This window comes from Microtus oregoni, unplaced genomic scaffold, assembly GCF_018167655.1.
Source record: "Microtus oregoni isolate MIOR12 unplaced genomic scaffold, Mior012 000005F_ref0000423, whole genome shotgun sequence".
Classification (NCBI taxonomy): Eukaryota; Metazoa; Chordata; class Mammalia; order Rodentia; family Cricetidae; genus Microtus; species Microtus oregoni.
This window is the reverse complement of record NW_024543064.1, coordinates 35,831,290-35,848,903: the sequence shown is the minus strand read 5'-3', so window position 1 is coordinate 35,848,903 and position 17,614 is coordinate 35,831,290. Positions and strand designations below refer to the sequence as shown.

General features: G+C 44.7%; 2 protein-coding genes across 3 annotated transcripts in view; one reads left to right on the top strand and one right to left on the bottom strand.

Annotated features, from left to right (window-relative positions):
* Window positions 1-451: 451 nt before the first annotated feature.
* Tex38 (testis expressed 38) lies at window positions 452-6,039 on the bottom strand. Of its 2 annotated transcripts, none has more exons than XM_041652308.1 (2): window positions 5,921-6,039; window positions 452-1,154 (listed from the first exon to the last, which is right to left on the bottom strand). In XM_041652308.1, exon 2 carries the CDS (start codon window positions 1,027-1,029, stop codon window positions 550-552), a length of 480 nt encoding a protein of 159 aa, XP_041508242.1. In that variant the 5' UTR covers window positions 1,030-1,154; window positions 5,921-6,039; the 3' UTR covers window positions 452-549. The 2 variants fall into 2 exon arrangements, with proteins under 2 accessions (XP_041508242.1, XP_041508241.1); XM_041652307.1 differs by lacking the exon at window positions 5,921-6,039 and adding an exon at window positions 4,919-5,460.
* Window positions 5,906-17,614, top strand: part of Atpaf1 (ATP synthase mitochondrial F1 complex assembly factor 1) — a 29,919-nt gene continuing 18,210 nt past the window's right edge. The window contains exons 1-6 of the mRNA XM_041652306.1: window positions 5,906-6,256; window positions 8,720-8,828; window positions 10,883-10,933; window positions 11,546-11,608; window positions 15,998-16,048; window positions 17,171-17,218. Of these exons, the coding sequence (XP_041508240.1) occupies window positions 5,931-6,256; window positions 8,720-8,828; window positions 10,883-10,933; window positions 11,546-11,608; window positions 15,998-16,048; window positions 17,171-17,218 (648 nt within the window). The 5' untranslated portion in view covers window positions 5,906-5,930. The remainder of the gene's footprint in view (window positions 6,257-8,719; window positions 8,829-10,882; window positions 10,934-11,545; window positions 11,609-15,997; window positions 16,049-17,170; window positions 17,219-17,614) is intronic.

Genomic DNA, 17,614 nt, shown 5'->3' with positions numbered 1-17,614 from the left:
TAGAAATACAGGACAAAGACAGCCAGCTAAGAATCAATACATGGCAAATAACAGTCCAGCTATACTGTCATGGCATTTGTTAGGCCTATGACGTAGCCAGCGTTGGTCACCACAGCCTCCAACAATGTCCTCTTATGGCCCCTGTGCTTCCCACCCTGCTGAGCAGTAGTGTCTGGAGGCCTGCCTAGGTCAGAGCCTAGCACTCGTTTGGGCTTGAGTACTGGCTGGAGGGATATTGAGTCCAGCCACAAGTAGTGGTTCAGCGTGTCTCCCAAATGCTAACCTTCATTCAGTTCCCGGAACATGCAACAGTGAAACTCGTGACCAGATTGATTTGCAAAGTGCTGTAGTCACATGCTAAAGACATTGTCCTTCTAGGAACTAATGAGACAGGGGAGAGACTTAAAACTTTTTTAAAAAAAGAATTTATTGATGTGATGTCCAGATGGCTCTAACCTCTTTGCCAATACCAACTCCTTGAGGTTATTTCTGCTTTCTACCAAAAAGGAGCCTTTGGTACCTGCAGCTCCCACCCTCAATGAGAAGAGACTACAGTTCTGAAGCAAAGGGCTTGGCATTAAAACAGTTTGTTCCATGGGCCAGTATGGGGAGGGAACAGAAATGAACTTTCTTCTCAGGGTAGTTGGTCAAAGGGTAGGAGACAGAGTGGTTCAGCATGGGAGGCAGGTTGTGGAGGGGCAGGGCAAAGGGCACCTCTTGAAAAATGGGTAATGGGATTGGGGAGTCAGTCCGAGGCTGTGGCATTGTTGAAGGCTGGGGCTGCTTTGGAACCACCAAAGCATGTTGCAAGGGACCAGCGGCTTCACCTCTAGGACTGCTGTCTTGCACAATACAGTTCCCACCTTCAGAGATCTCCAGCTCCCATAAAGAATCTGAATTCTGAACTTCGGTCTCGGTCTTGGTGCCAGCAAAGGGAGGGCCAGTATTAATGGCTGTGTTCATGCCATGGTGACGCCGCTTGTTTATCCAGTACAACAGTGGGCTGTAGGTGAACATGGCAGCTCTCATCACTTCCACCCACTGCTGGGCGTGTTCTTCTCTCTGCAAGTTCTTCTTCCAATGCAGAAAGAGTATGCAGCTGCCTACTAGCGAGGAACACAGCCCCAGGAATCCAACGCACAAGGAGATCCACACTAAGGCAGTGAGAAAGAAATCCGATGTGCTCAAGTAAGGCCTCATGCCTCTCTTGCCCTCATCACCATTACTCTCTCAACTCCTTCCCTCCCTCCTCATTCTCTTGCTAGACTTCCAAGTTACTTAAAGGACCATTTTAGCTATTTACAGATAAGAAACACTAGGTCTAGAAATCGTAAGAGCTAAGTCGGCATCTCAGGAGTCCTGTTTCTAGGAAAGATTACCATCTAATTGCTTAGCACCCCAAGCAGCCACTACTCCTTTGTCCATGCAAAATATTTTCCCTATTTGTCCCCCATGTTAAGGGCACAAAGTGAGGGGCAGGGACTAGAGGTCTCTTACTTACTGCCAGGGAAGCTCAGGTCCTCCTTTTAGGAATCCATAAAGGTCAGCCTTAGCGTCCAGCCTATCGCTCTGGGGAGAAGAAATTCTCTCCACCAATAGGAGTCCTCAGAAGGCCCAGGCCTCATTGTTCTCTAAAGGAAAGGTCACCAGGTTCTGTCCACTGAGCATTCCAGGGGCCATGTTTGTGGAGTAGTCCTGTTAATGGACGGGAGGAACCCATCCAGTGGCATCTCATAAACATTACCTACTGCTTCTACCAAAGGAGAGTTGTCTGCCCTCACCCTTGCAGTGAACCAGTAGAACTAGCCCCCAGGAAAGGGCCCTGGCACTCTCAAGGAGCTAACCACGTGGTTGGTGATTAAGGAAACATCTCTGGATACCTTCCCCAATGCCGATTGGGACAGAGAGCACACAGAACACCGGGCACGCCTGCCCTCGACAAATCTTGAGCGAAGTTGTCAGAAGAAAACTGGCTCAAGGGAACCAAGTAGTCAGCACCTCCTTTGGCTCCTACAGTCTCTTTTATTTATGTTTCATTTCTTCAACAAGTGCTGGCAAGTGTCTTGGGCCCTGCAGGAATCTCCTCCATCCTTCTCCAGCCTAACCTCCCTCCTTGTCCTTCACACTCCATTCCCTTCTGGCCAGCCCAACAGAGCCCCTCCCCTACACACACACACACACACACACACACACACACACCCCCTTGGGAGTTTTGCTCATGCTTATCATTTTCCCACTGAGTACCCCCCTAATCCTCTGCAGTATAACAAGTAGCTTCTCTTCCCAGAAGAGCATTAGAGTTGTCTAGTCCAACTCCCTTCAGGTTGCCTGAGCCCTGAGGCGTCCAGGGCTCACCTACCCAGCAACCAGTCTCCCAGGATTTATTGAAGCCAGGGCCTTGCTTATCACTTTGTAAGGTAGCTTGATCTATTTATGGGCAGCTCAGTTAGAAAGCCCTTGCGAGTTAAGCCTAAATCAACCTACAGAAGGATATACCAACCTGTCCTAACTTGAATTCTTACCATTTAGTTTTTCTCATTATAGCCCCCATTGTGCCTTGAGACACTCTTGGTTGCTTTTGTATTTCCCTGACCTAAATACCAGACAGAAACCATGTAAAGAGGAAAGGTTTCGGGCTGGAGAGATGGCTCAGAGGTTAAGAGCACTGGCTGCTCTTCCAGAGGTCATGAGTTCAATTCCCAGCAACCACATGGTGGCTCACAACCATCTGTACTGAGATCTGGCGCTCTCCTCTGGCGTGCGGGCATACATAAAGGCAGAATGTTGTATACATAATAAATAAATAAATCTTTAAAAAAAAAAAAGAAAAAAAAAGAAGAGGAAAGGTTTCATTTAGCTCCTGGTTCAGAGGGTTCAGTCCATAGTTGCCTGATCCCATGTGGATGGGCAGAACATCCCCACCTCGGAGGAACAAGTGGTAGAAGACCCAACCACAGAGGAACATGTGGTAGAAGACGCAGCCGCAGAGGAACATGTGGCAGAAGACGCAGCCGCAGAGGAACGTGTGGCAGAAGACGCAGCCGCAGAGGAACGTGTGGCGGAAGACGCAGCCGCAGAGGAACGTGTGGCGGAAGACGCAGCCGCAGAGGAACGTGTGGCGGAAGACGCAGCCGCAGAGGAACGTGTGGCAGAAGACCACTGCTCATATGGCGCTCACATCGCAGCAAACGGGAAGCTCAGTGCAGGGCCAGAGCCCAGGTCTGAGCCATAACCTTCAAAGTCCTGCCCTTTGCGACCTTCTAGCCAACCTCTTCACAGTTTCCACAGCCTCCCAAAATAGTGCCACCAGGTGGTATTTTGAGCTCGTTGAGGTCATTTCAGATTCAACCCAGAGCAGCACTGTTTACAGAGTTCTGTTCTACCTATTGCCCCCACTTTTCCTCCTCCTTATTGGTGCTTTCCTTTTCTCCTGGTCTCTAAGTGTTAGCATGCTCCAGGGCTCAACCCTTAGCATTCTATCTACATTCCCTTCTCAGGGAACTTATCCGCATTTCTAACATTAAAGAACACAAATACCATGATAATTCACAACTTCATACCTCCAGCCTGGAACACACCTTGAAACTTTAGAGTCACATCCCCAACAGCCTGGTTGCCGTCCTTCCTTACCTTTCAATTAAGTTATACTTACTCTTGGTTTTAGAGTAGGAAAATTACTCACCCTTAGAAGTTTCCATATTTGCTCCACATACTGGAGCAAATTCCACCATCAGGATGACCTTTTGAAAGGAGGCCATGTTACTCCTCTGCTCAAAGCCTATGGCAATTTCCCATCTCGCTCGGATAAAAGCCAGTTAGCCACAGCCTCCAAAGCCACCCATGGGCCTCATCTCTGCCTCTGTCTCCTCACTCACTCAGAACTTGTGCTTGGGCAATCCCCCTGTTTGTGTCTCTCCTCGCCCTTTGTTTTTTCTACATACAAGCATTGTCACTTATCCTTCCCCCACTAAAACGTAAACTCCATGGATTTATGTAAGCATTGTGCTTGCATTAGTTACTTTTCTGTTGCTCTAATAAAAAAATTACCCTCTCTGAGGAGTGGATGGGGTAGGGGTGAGGGTGGGGAAGAGGGTGAAGGGAAATGGGAGGAGGGGAGGGAGTGGGAACTGGGATTAGTATGCAAAATGAAAGAAGATAGTTTGTTTTCTTTTTTAATAAAAAAATTAAAAAGAAATTTCCTTCAGGTCACAGCCAGCATGAAAAAATTAGTAAAGAGAGATTCTGCAAATATTATGTAAATGTGTGTAACAATGTACTGTATTAAGAGTCAAAATCAGAATCTATTTTAGTGTTAACATCAAGCCCATAGGAGAAATTAAAAACAAAAATTTAAAAAAAGATACCATGACTGAGGCAATTTATAGAACAAGGATCTTTTTGGCTTAGAGTTCCAGAAAGAGGGTCCGTAATGACAGAGGCAGCATGGCAGCAGGAGGATGGGGCAAGAAGCTGAAAGATCACATCCTTATCCAAATGCAGGAAGCAGAATGCAGTAACTGGAATTGGGGCAAGCCTACAAACTCTCAAAGCCTGCCCGCTGTGATACACTTCCACCAGCAAGGCTCTGCCTCCTAAAGGTTCACAGCCTCCCCAACAGGGGAACAAATGTTCAGAAACCCGAGTCTATGGGGTAGTCCTCCCTCAAACCACCATAGGTCTAAAGTTTTAGCGATAACTTCTGTAAAAAGGAGAGGGCGGTAACAGGGTGAAGTCAAGTAAAAATACTCTAAAGGGAGATGGGGGTGATATGGCTCAGCAGTTTAAGGCACTTGCCATGTGAGCCTGGTGACCTGTGCTGGATCCCTGGAAACCATGGAAAGGAGGAAGGAGAGAAAACTGTCCTCAAAATTGTCTTCTGCCTGCCACACAATTGTCTCCCCAACCCCAACGCACATACTTTTTTCAGTGGTGGAGAGGTTCATCAAGAGAGGTCTCTCTGAGGTGCTGAGATGTGAACTGAGTTCTAGATGAGGAGGAGGAAGGCAGTGGTTGCCTTATTTGAGCCAGGAATCCAGAGCCAGATGCAGAGCAGCAAAGCGAGACTTTCATAATCACACTGCGGTGTCCCAGCACTGGGTGTCTCATGTCTAACAGCAGGCTGCATTGAAGTTTAGAGGCTCTGCTCCTGCTTCAGGAAGAGTTCCTATCAACCGAGGCCCAGATAAGGACTTCCATGTGACTGCCCTCACATAGGGTACACTCGTGATGGCAGCAGGTGAAACAGAGATGAGGTCATTGTCCCCAAGCTCACATCTTGTTCAACAGGTGAAGACTATGGTGACATTTTAGTTCGGTGGAAGTGGGAGAACCAACACATTCTAAGGATGAAAACAGAGCCTGAATAAAGATTTGTCAAGGACAATGCCTAGCGTCTCTGAGAGTAGTTTAATTACATGCCAGAAACAGAAGGAACCAGACTTCAGAGACACTGTGTTTTAAAAAGAGTTCAGCTCTTAGGTGGAATTCGTGTTTTAATGAGTTACAGCCAATTTAGCATCCCCGTCTGTAAAATGAGGGTAGTGCCTACTTCATAGGGTATGAGGCCAATGGAACCTTCTGCAAATAGAAACCAAAAAAGAGAAGCTTCAGCTGTAGATGTTCAAACATCCTCTGCTGCTAAAGTAACTATTAACAGCTAGAGCCAAGTAAATTTAGAAAAGGGGCAAATCCAGCGAGAACCCGAAGATCCAAGCCAGTTTTCTAGAAGCTTGGCGCGCAGAGGCTGCTGGTCCTGGGACGTGAATCCCGGCAGACTCCTAGGAGGAGAAGCACCACTACATTCACAGAGCCGGTGGGCAGAGAGAGCCACCAGCCCCTAGCGTCGCTATCCCTTCTCCACTCCGGCACCCGGAACCTTGCGCGCGCGGAACCTCGGTGGCGGAACACGGGCGTCACGGACCTTGAATGCGATGGAGCAGGCGCGCGGGCCGGGGGCCGAGGCTGACGCCCCAGAGGAGGAGGAGGGGGAGGCGCGGGCGGCCATGGCGGCCGTGGTGTCTGCTGCGGGTGGAGCGTGCCCCGCAGTCCTGCAGGTGGCCGGCCTCTACCGGGGTCTGTGTGCAGTTCGCAGCCGCGCCCTGGGGTTGGGGCTCGTGTCACCAGCGCAGCTGCGCGTGTTCCCGGTACGCCGGGGCTCCGGCCTGCCCTCTGGGGGAGCAGAAGGCAGCGGGGTCAGCGAGTTGGAAGCTAACCCCTTCTACGACCGCTACCGGGACAAGATCCAGCAGCTGCGCAGGTGCGGTACTGACAGGCGGGGCGTTGGGGGTGGGCACTCGCGGCGCGCGGGCAGAGAGCTTCCGTCATCTACTACTAAACTACCCTCCTTGGTGGGCTTGTAGTGTCCCCACTATACCAATAGTTTGTTTCCTAGTTCAGAGAGGCCTGGTCCCTTGCCTAAGGTCACATCGCTGGTCTCTGCAGCACAGTTGCCCTTGTGCTTGGTTCTCAGAACGCTCCGGTGAACTCTAATTAAAGCCCTTTGAGGAAGACAGCTCCGAGAGAGTTGTCCCCTCTGTAGAAATGTGAAAATGAAGCCCTCAGAAAAGGCACTTGGTTTGCTCAAGGTCACATGTTGAATCAGAGCAGACACCTGGCCAAGAGATCAGATTCCCAGGCTCCAAGCTGATCCCTGGCTGAGCGGAGAGGAGACTGGGAGTGGGAAAAGTGCTGCAAAGACTAGTTTTTGGATCGCCCATTGAACCCGTTCACTAAGGAAATGTAGGGGGTCTGGAGAGAGGTGAAGGCTTGCAGGAGGTCTCACAGTTGCTTATGGTTTGCCTGACGCAAACCAGGGTTCCTAATGCTTCAGCTTCCAGAAGGTAAAACCTAGAGCGGAAGAGCACTTGCTTAGGATGCACAGGGCCTTGAGTTGCATCCCCAGCACTGAGGGGGAAAAATGGGGTAGGGTCATGGCTGTTAAGATAGGTATAGTGGGTGCCTAGTTCCGGGTGGATGAGTTGAAGGTCGAAATGGAAAGGGGCTTTGAGAGAGAGTTTGGTGGTGTCAGAAGGCAATTTGAAAGGACTGTAAACTCTCTGCATTTTGTCTCATTTTAGTTCCACTCCCTTAATTTCTTCTTCTTCACGTGTACAACATCATCCTCTAACTAACTAGCGTTCACCCCTTCTAGTCTTGGAACCCTCCTCCCATCCCCTTTACATGAACATCGTGATCTGTCACACTTTTTGAAGCAATGATGAAACAAATGAATGGGTACTTCTACTGTCCTTCAAACATTAGATATTCTCAAATATTTGTTATTTTAAAATAGTTTTTTGACCCACAGTTCTCCCCACCCGTTTCTCTCTGATCTTTTACCCACCAGCATCTTCAAAGAAATGTCTACTCGCACTCCGAATACTTAGCGGTTCCAGTCACACTTACTCAAGAGCCCATAATGATTTCTTCCCTTTCTCTAGGTCATTCCCATCAACAATTATACCTACTGATATTCCAGAACATGGCCCATTGAATTCTGTGCTGCGTCCAAACAGCTTAGTGTTCCACATAAAGCTTTCACACCCTAGCTCCTGCTAGTCTCTCTCACCTGATGTAGTACCAAAACTTCTAATAGTATGGTCTAGGTCTAGCTCGCAGATAATGGAGGGAAGGGAAGGGAAGGGTGAAATGTGCTCCAAATATGAGAACAACACAGTTGAAAGTACAGTCATGAAACCATCTCGGTCATTTAGGGCTGTTTGTGCACTTTTTTGTTTTAATGATCAGTAGTGCTCATGTACATATTTACGTATCTGCAACTAGATAGTAAGTTTCAAGTAAGGACGGTGTCTTAGTTATTTTCTATATTTCCCTGGAGCCTAGGAAGAGCTCTGCTGCCCAGGGTACCCCACTGTGACAAGCTCAGGTACATCTGTGACTGCTAGCCATGCTTACCTAGTCCTTCCAGACAGAAAGAAAAAGGTCAGCCCATCTACATAGTAATGAAAAGAGTGACATTTGGTGTCACATCCAAATGGAAGAGAGGGTACCCTATATGTCTTGACTGTGAAGGTCTACCAAAGGATTAAACAAGATGACTTTGTCTCCTCACCCATGGTGTTGTGTGTCTCCCAGCCAAGTAGCTAGAATGATGTTTTCATCTTAGCATATAAAGCCAAACATCCGTGGTCAGCTACACATTCTGAAGTATTCCTGGCAGCCCCAGCCTGGCTTTCAAGCCAGAAGAGTGTCCCCATTTTAAGATAAAAGGCGAATTCTGATGTTCTGTCTGCAGGTTCTCTGGAGGATAGGTCAGGGAGATACTGGGTACTAACTCTTCTCCCAAAGCACCCACTTGGAGCCCAGGATCTGAGGGTAGGGATAGAGGGAGACGCCAAAAATTAGATATATTCAGGTAAAAGCTTAACACCTAGTAGGAGTGCTACAGGATTTCTGCCTGCAGAGCTGACCCAGCAATATGACTTAAAGTATTCTTTCTATCTTGAGTAGTATGAGTATCTACAATGTTTAAGTATCCGAAACTAACATATGCATCATCTGGGAATAATCTGCAAGAGATAAAAAATGTTGAGGCTTAATAGTTGATGAGCTGGCTTTGCTTTCCATTTTCTTGACTTCCAGGTTTATGCCCAGTTCTTAACAACTGAAAGCAAACCTTCATAATGCCTGTGTCCTGTCTTTGTGGATGTGATCTATGATGCTTTGTTATTTCAAAATCCTTTGATTTCCTTTTGGGCAGGTCCGACCCAGCTGCCTTTGAGTCCCGCCTGGAGAAGCGCAGTGAGTTTCTAAAGCAACCAGTGGGGCACTCCAAACAAAGTGAGTTTATCAGACGTGTGGAGCAGAAGGTAAGGCCTGCCTGGTCCTTTTGTGTGTTATAAGTTTACTAGCATTCCTCTCAGCCCTTACCCTTGTAGTGATCTCATTGATGGGTGAGATGGTAGTAACCTGAACATCTGATCTTCATCAATAAATGCATGTTCAGTTCTTTCTGGGCAAGATCCTGTAGTCATGATGGAATGTAAAGGAATGAAAGAATGGCCTCTGCTCACAAGGAATGCAGTCTAGAGATCAAATCAAGGTACACATGGCACTGGGCTATTGGGAGCAGGGAAGTGTTTACACTAGAGGTCCGGGGTTTAAAGACAGGGTCTCACTGTCAATCTGGCCTGGAACTTGCCATGTAGACAGGCTGACTTTGAACTCGTAGATTCTCTTGTGTCTGCTTTCTGGTAGCTGGGATTAAAGTTGTACACCACCACACCCAGCAAGTTTTTTTTTTTGTTGTTGTTTTTTGTTTTTTTGCTGTATGTAGGTGTGTGTGCATGTGAATATGTACACATGACTGCAGAGCCAATTGAGTATAAGAAGTGAGGTAGATGACTTCCCTGCTGAGAAGACAGGTCTGGAAGCAAATGCCAGGGGCTCAATCACAGCCTTTAGCTACCAGCTCGGTAATTATAGACAGATTGTGTGCCTCGGTTCTGCCTATTTGTGAATTAGAAATAATATCATTAACACCTGTCTCACAAAATCATGCTAAAGATCGAGTGAACTAGTATCATCAGAACTTAATGTATTATTAGCCATTGGGACCCTTGAGCAGTCAAAGCTGGAGAAAGCACATAGAATGCTGTGTCTATAATTACCCAGGACAAGGCTTTCCAAACTCTTTGACCATAACCCACACTAGGAAATACATTTACACTGCTACTTAGAATACACATGTATAACATACACATTTTTTATGGGACAGCACTCTTGTGATATGTAATACATTCCTATTCTATTTTTAGGCTGGCTCTCACCCTGTAGACCAGTCTCACCTGGCCCCCTCCACCTCGGCCTCCCATGTGCTCAGATCGCAGGTGTTGCAGGTGTGAGCCATCATGCCTGGGGAGCACATTCTTAGTTTCATTTTCTGAATAATTCTGATAACAATCCACCGAATTGATTTTACAACCTATAATTTGAAAACTTCCAAGCTGGGAGATGCATGGAACAAATTCAGGAGCGACTTCAGCCAGGTTGGGCCACTTTCAGTCGTTTCCGGCTGTGTTAGTTGTTACCAAGTTTCTGTGACGGAATGATGGGTGGATGAATGAGGACATGGTTCTGGCACATGGTTTCAAACATGTCAGCACATCATGTCAACTAGGGTGTGGGCTCAGGAATCAGAGAGAGGGGACTATGAGAAGAGACCACGATAAGGTAGGGCCTCTAAGGACATGCCCCTAGTGACATACTTCCTCAGGTTAGCCATCCTTCATCACTTCCCAATTTCATAATACAATGAATCCGACAGAAGATTAATCCATTCATCAGGTCAGAGTCCTCATGACCGCATCATCTCAGGAAATGCCATCTCACACTGACCAGAGGTGTGCTCTGCAAGTCCCTGGGCACCTTTCAGTCCAGTCAGTGTAACAGGGACTATTAGCCATCACCAGAAGTTGAATTAATAGAGAGAGTGAGAACTCAGCAGAACTCTAGAATGTTGACGACACCTACCACAAGAAATGCTATCAGAAATAATTAGTTTTAGAAAATACATCTCTCTATTTCCCACCTGATCTATGGCTGGTGTGGAATAGGTCAGAGGGCCAAGCACAGAAAGCCCAAAAAGAAATGGGAAGGAACCCATGGATTAGAATGAACTTTCGTACTGGGATTCAGTGATTACTAACAACCCCTTTCTCATCTTTGCATCTCAGGATCTTAGTGGAAGGAAAATTATCTTTAAACAATAACTCTTAGAATAGTATGTACGGTGTTATAAAGAGTGGATAGAAGTGAATTCTTAGGTACAGAATTACTTAATGAGATTGAGTACTTCTGTGACTTGGTTTTCTTTTTTTATGAGGAAAGATAGTTTAATAACCTGTCTCATCATGTATTTCAGACAGATGCCTCAGGGAAACAGCCTGTGAGCAAAGGATTCACTAAGGACAAGGTAAGTTTCTAATTAAATACCGAAATCCAAGTCTGAAGTCATATGGGACATCTATAATAAGAGACTGCAAATTTGAACATATTTATTGTGCTCAGTGATTTTTTTGTATAAGGCGATTTTTTTTTCCAACAGTAGAGATGAGAAATACTTCTAGATTTTTGTGTCCTTGACATGACCCCCAGCTTCAGTGTGAGTCCAAGGAGGCTACAAGAAATGGAAAGAAATGAGTGCTCTCCTTTCTATAGGAAGGAACTTTCAAAATCAAAACACCATTTGTAGCCTGCCCTTAACCGATCAGATAAGGAGCTTCCTGGTAGAACAGCAGCCAGGGTTTCTTCTTTCTCATCAGTTACAAAGTGCTGCAGGACTCACTGGTGAGACAAGCATTTGGGGAGCACTTGATGACCTAATAGCTACTCCCCAGGAATAGAACTGTGAAGGTCTGTGTGGGAGCAGAGACTCACATTCTCGGAGCATGTGAGTGTCGAATGCTTATTCTGTACCTACTAAAATCTGCTTCGCTGCTGACATTCTTTTCTACGAGGCTTTAGACAGAATTAAGCTGGGGTTGTCGTTAATTGTAAATATTAATTGCTATTTTTTTCTTTCAAGACTCTCAGTTCAATCTTTAACATTGAGATGGTGAAAGACAAAACTGCAGAGGAAATAAAACAGGTAATGAATGAAAATGAGTAGGTATACTCCCTGGAAGTATGTGCTCTGAGCAAGTCTGAGAACAGAAAAGGTCACACGTTTTTCTGACACCATTTTCTATCCCAGATGCTTTCATACGTCTAGTCAACTTAGGCTTGCCCTTTGTTTTTTCTTCCTGTTGCCGATGTACTATTTAAATCATCAGAACTCTATACCTGGATCACTGCACTGCCTTTCCAAACAGGCTCCCTGGGGCAGTGCTGATGGATAGTGGTGAGCAGAGCTGTCCTGCAAGTCGCCTTACCTGCGCCCACTTTACCTTCTCATAGCTGAGTGTGCTTAAGGTTCTGCTTGCCTTGCAGAGAAGATAGTATGCTGGTGAAAGTGGAGACTTTCCAAATGAGCTGCCATTTTAAGTCCTAGCTTTGTCACTTATTTGACTAGACAAGTTAATTTTGGGGGGCCTCGGTTTCCCCACTGTAAAGTGATAACTACTGGACACCTACTTCTTGAGCCATTTGAAAATTAAGAGTTAACTTTTGTGAAGCACTCAGAACAAATCCTGGCACAGAGTAAGTGCTATAGCTATGTTTTAAAATAAATGAAAAATTACTGTGTTGGGAGCTTGTTTGCAGGTGTCCAGTGACAACCACTCCCCTAACCCTGTGTTCACTTCCTTAGCATTGTGTCCTAAGGACCTTCTCTAGAAGCTTCCTGAACCTTCCCCTAGGAAGCACTCGTGATCTCTCCTGCCTCTTCGTCATTCTGTGTACCTTGATTTGCATGGCTTGTTTTGTTGTTGTTGTTGTTTGTTTGTTGGTTTTTTTTTTCCTTCTTGAGACAGGTTTCACTGTGTAACCCTGGCTGTCCTGGAACTCACTCTGTAGATCAGGCTGGCCTCAAACTTAGAGATCCACCTGCCTCTGCCTCCCAAATGCTGGGATTAAAGGCATGTACCACCATTGCCTGGTGTTTGTTACATTTTTTTATACCTATAGGTTTTTTTCTCTCTAGCCTGTATGAAACTATTTGAGCATTCTTTATACTTCCAAGAGTCATATTTTAAGTGTATGTGCTGATTAACAGCATAGTAATAAAAGAATAATAAATAGGCAGTCATATGCTTATTGCTTCACTGGTATTTCTTCGTTAAATTCTAATGTCCACCCTAGGAAATACGTGCTGTTATTCTCAATTTAAAGACATGGGGTTAAAAAATGAATATTTATGCAAAGCAGTGTTCTCAACATTGGCAATTTTAAATTTAAAAAAATATAACCAGAAGCATACTGAAGATTCTTTATAGCCTATTGTAGTAATAAGGGTGGCGGCGGGGCTGCGTCCCCAACACCCCAGCCGCCTGCCCGGCTAGCTTATGCCCCGAAATAATTACACGGACACTGTATTCTTTTAATCACTGCTTGGCCCATTCTCTTCTAGACTAATTCTCACATGTTAATTTAGCCCATTTCTAATCATCTGTGTGTAGCACCCCAAGGTGCGCTTACCGGGAAGATTCTAGCCTATGTCCATCCTGGGTCGGAGCTTAATGCCGTGTGTCTGCCCGGGAGCGGGGCATGGCGTCTCTCTCAGGCATCTGCTCCCAAGAGGAGAGATGTCGAGACTCTGACCTCACTTCCTCTTCCTCCCAGCGTTCTGTTCTGTTTACTCCACCCACAGGGCCAAGCAGTTTCTTTATTGGCCAATGACCTTCCTCCATCAGCCTATAATATCAAATTCCAGCCAAGATTCAGTTATTTGTTTAAAAATAAGCATACCCCTCTCAATAGTATACAATTATACGTATGTGAGAATTATTTTGAATGTTTCTTTATGATTTATTATCAGTAAATGTTTGATTTATATGCCTATTTTCTATTATATATACCTATATTCAAATTTCTCAGTCAAAAAGGAAGTAACAAGTGGAAAAGTATAAATCAAATTCCCTCCCCTTGCAAGCCCTGCTTCAATCCTCCAGCAGTTCTGGGAATTGAACCAAGACCTCATGCATGCTAACCAAGTTCTCTGCTACCGAGCTATACCCCAGCATCACAGTCATCTAATACTGTTGGATTGCTTACTTCCTCGCTCAGCCTGGTTTTTTTTTTTTGTTGGTTGTTTTTTTTTATTTTGTTTTTTTGTTTTGGTTTGTTTTGGCTTTGGTTTTGGTTGTTTTTTATTTTTTGTTTTTTGTTTTTGTTTTTGTTTTTGTTTTTTTTTTTACTGACAGATGGCAAGATCCACAATAGGCTGGATCCTTCCACATCAATCACGAAGAAAATTAAGAAAATGTTGGGGGGTTGGCTCAGCAGTTAAGAGCACTTACTGCTCTTGTAGAAGACCCAGGTTTGATTTCCAGCATCCACATGGTGTCTCACAACCATCTAGAACTCCAGTTCCAGAGGATCCAACAATCTTCTGACTTCTTAGGAACCTAGCACAAATACAGTGACATACATATATGCAGGCACAAGAGTCATATACATAAATGCACCATAGCTTTGTCCACAAGCCAGTCTGGTGGGAGCATTTTCTCAACTGAGGCTCCCTCTTCCAAATGACTTTCTTCTGTCAAGTTGACACAGAACTAGCCAGCACAATCATTAGAGAGATATGAGGTGCAAACATTTCATAGGAAAACTTCTGACTGACGAAATGAAGGAATATTACATGGCGGGGGGGGGGGGGAGCATATAAACTTAGCCTTGAATGTTAGGAAGAATTAGTGGAGAAGGAAATCAGAGATAGGAAAATGAAAGCTTTCCAGTAAAAACCAGTAATGTGAAAAGGCATGGGGGATAATAAAGTCAATAGGAGTGAAAAGTACAGGCAAATGTGCATATGATGTGCTGAAGGGGAGTAGTGCATGGCTACGATGTCTGTATAATACATCGTAAAAACATATTTCTTAGACACCAGAATAACTCATCTAGGTTTATAAAACTGGATTTATTTTTTTCCTTTTCTCTGTTCTCTAATTTTACACTGTGTAAACCTATTCGCTACTTTTAGGTATTTGCATCATGAAAGTCAGCTATACCCACTGCCTTCTTTGCTGCCAGGAGGAGGGGTAGGATTGTGGCCGCTCTGTAGTCTAGTCAGACCAGCAGACTCTATCTCTTCCTGATATGTAGAACTTTCTGGAAGCAAAATTTTAAGAGCTGCCTAAAATATAACAATAAAAGCTGGTGTGATTTTTAGTGTCTGTTCTGCCAGTCTCGGGGTTCTATTGGTTCAGTCAGTCTTCATAACAACTCTGAGAGGTTGGCATCACTGCTATTTTATTGATATTATTTAGGAAGTTTCAGTGATTTGCCCAAGGTAGAATAGCTAGTAAATTATCAGGGCTACCATTTGCCTCCCAGGCCGTTGACTATAGACCCTAAACTCTGAAAGGGCCATATCCTTGCTCCCTGAGAAGGCCCACAGTTGACTCGGGAGGTGTGGGTTTGGGAAGGGATAAAGAACCTGCTAAAAACCTATCACCAACAAGATCTATCCTGAGAACAATTATTTCAGAAATCTAGAGGCAATTTCTTTGACAAGAGTTTGTTATTTTTTTAATCTTATTACTATTTTTTATGTGTATAGGTGTTTTGCCTGCATGTAGATCTGTGCACCATCTGCATGCAGTACCTGTGGAGGCCAAAAGAGTGTCAGATCCCCTGGAACTGAGGTTACAGATGGTTGTTAGCTGCCATAAAAGCAGTAGGAATTGAACCCAGGTTTTCTGCAAGAACAACCAGTGCTCTTAACTGCTGAGCCATCTTTCCAGGCCTTTTTATTGTTTTCAGTTGTCTGCTTGTCTACGGGTATGTACACATGAGTGCAGGAGCCTGCAGAGGCCAGAGGGTTGGGATCCCATTGGTCTCCTGACACTGGAATTACAGGTAGTCATAAGTTGCCTGATGGATGCTAAGAACCAAACTCAGGTTCTCTTCAAGAACAGTAGATGCTGTTAACTGGGCCATCTCTCCAGCCCCCAGGGTTATTAAGAGGTACAGTTTGGGGCTTGGAAAGATAACTCACAAGTGAAGAGCACTTTCTGCTCTTCCAGAGACCTGAGTTCAGCTTCCAGCACCCACATCAGCTGGCTCACAACTGCCTTTAACTCCAGCTTCAGGGAACCCAAGGGCATCTAAATAGTGCTGTATACACAAACATATACGTTTTTAAAAACTGAATCTTAGGCAGTTTTAAAGAATTACAGTTTAATCATTCAGAAGAGCATGTGTTATTAAATTTGTTATAATTATGTACTAGTTGTAAAAACATTACAGTGTGTTTTCCTCCCTGTTATCAGATAGAGTAATCCTCGACCAGTTTAAGCTATCACTATTCCTTGGCATACAAGGAAAGATTACCCATATGTCACAGATTAGTTATGTATTTATTTATTTATTACAGATTTGGCAACAGTATTTTTCAGCAAAAGACACAGTCTACGCAGTTATTCCTGTAAGTAAATTGAAGGGGAAGTAGAAGTATTACAGCATGAAGGTCAGCGCTCTAGCCCTCTCGGGCAGTTGCCTGTACTTTTCCTGTGTTTATGACATCTTGAGAACTTACACTTTACAGCTCTAAGAGTTTTTATTATGCCCTGAGCACCAGAGATTGGATGTTCCATGTGGTATATTTATGACGTTTGCTTTCCCTCCTTCTGGTTCAAAAATGTTTCCAAGTCTCTGACCAGGGAGGCTAGTGTATGTACATGTTTCTGAGTGGTTTCCAGATACATTTTATTTCCTTCTCATTTTCCAACCAAACTGCTGGTATTCAAGACACTGCCTCCAGCATTCTTGTCTGGAAACGGCAGATGCCTGAGCTGACCTGGAGCTCCCTCCTGGCCTTTCTCCAGTTTTCCCCTTAGCAAGTGGCATTTTCTTGGTTTTACCGTATTGAAATTGTCTTTAGAGATGATCACTGGCCATTGCCTTACCCTTAAGGTCTATGACTAAGAAAGGATAAAGCTGTCTTCTCCAGTTAAAATTAAATCTTACTCTACACCAGGCATGGTGGTGCATACCTTTAATCCCAGTGCTTGAGAGATAGGTCTCTATGAGTTCGAGGCTAGCCTTAAAGTACACTGAAGAACAGTTATATTTTCAACTTGCTTATGTGTAAGATTAAGGAGGAAAATGCACACAGAAGGAAAAGCCAGACCTTTTGGTTATGAAGAAGTCCCTATCCTTTGTTTTTTAACTTCCTATGCATATATATATACTCTTGCCTTCATGAACTCCATAGTCTAAAGTCTGTACTTGTCGTTATGTTTTAGATCTTTCGTTCCAACTCATTGTTTGAACAGGCTTTCACAAGTCTCTCTTGGATTCAGCCGGTTCCGTGGAGACTTTAAAGCATGAAGCACTTCATCTTCACATGGAATTTGTAGCAATGAGCAGCAAAGCATGCATCTGGTTTTTCCTGCTTTTTGTCATAGGATGATTTGTAAATGATAGAACTTAAAAGCCTGTTTCAACCATAATAGAGTTCTAGAATTCAGCCTTGGAAAACTCAGTTGATCATGACTTTTCATGTTTTCCTATTTGTAAGTTAATTTTATTCTTTTCTAATTTGCAGAAAGAGAAGTTTGATTTGATCTGGAACCGGGCTCAGTCCTGCCCAACAGTAAGTCTGTGGTAACCATGTAGAATTGTTTATAAATGCTACCAAATAGTTGGCTTCAAACAGTCCTCATGATATAATGCTCTATGAACAGAGGTCCTCACATGTCATTTGTTTGATAAGTGATATTTTCATCCTTATAAATGGCGTTTTAGCTCTCTACCACATTAGGCCTTTCTGATTTGGATCTTAATCTCTCAGTGTACGTCCATAGGAAAAGGCACCTAAGAGCCCAGTGCCTTTAATTCCATTCAGCCTGGTCTATATAGCAAATTCCAGGCCTGCTAGGGATATAGAGAGACCCTGCCTCAATAAATGAATGAATGAGCCAGGCAAGGGTGGTGCACACCTTTAATCCCAGCACTCAGGAGGCAGAGGCAAGCGGATCTCTGTGAGGTT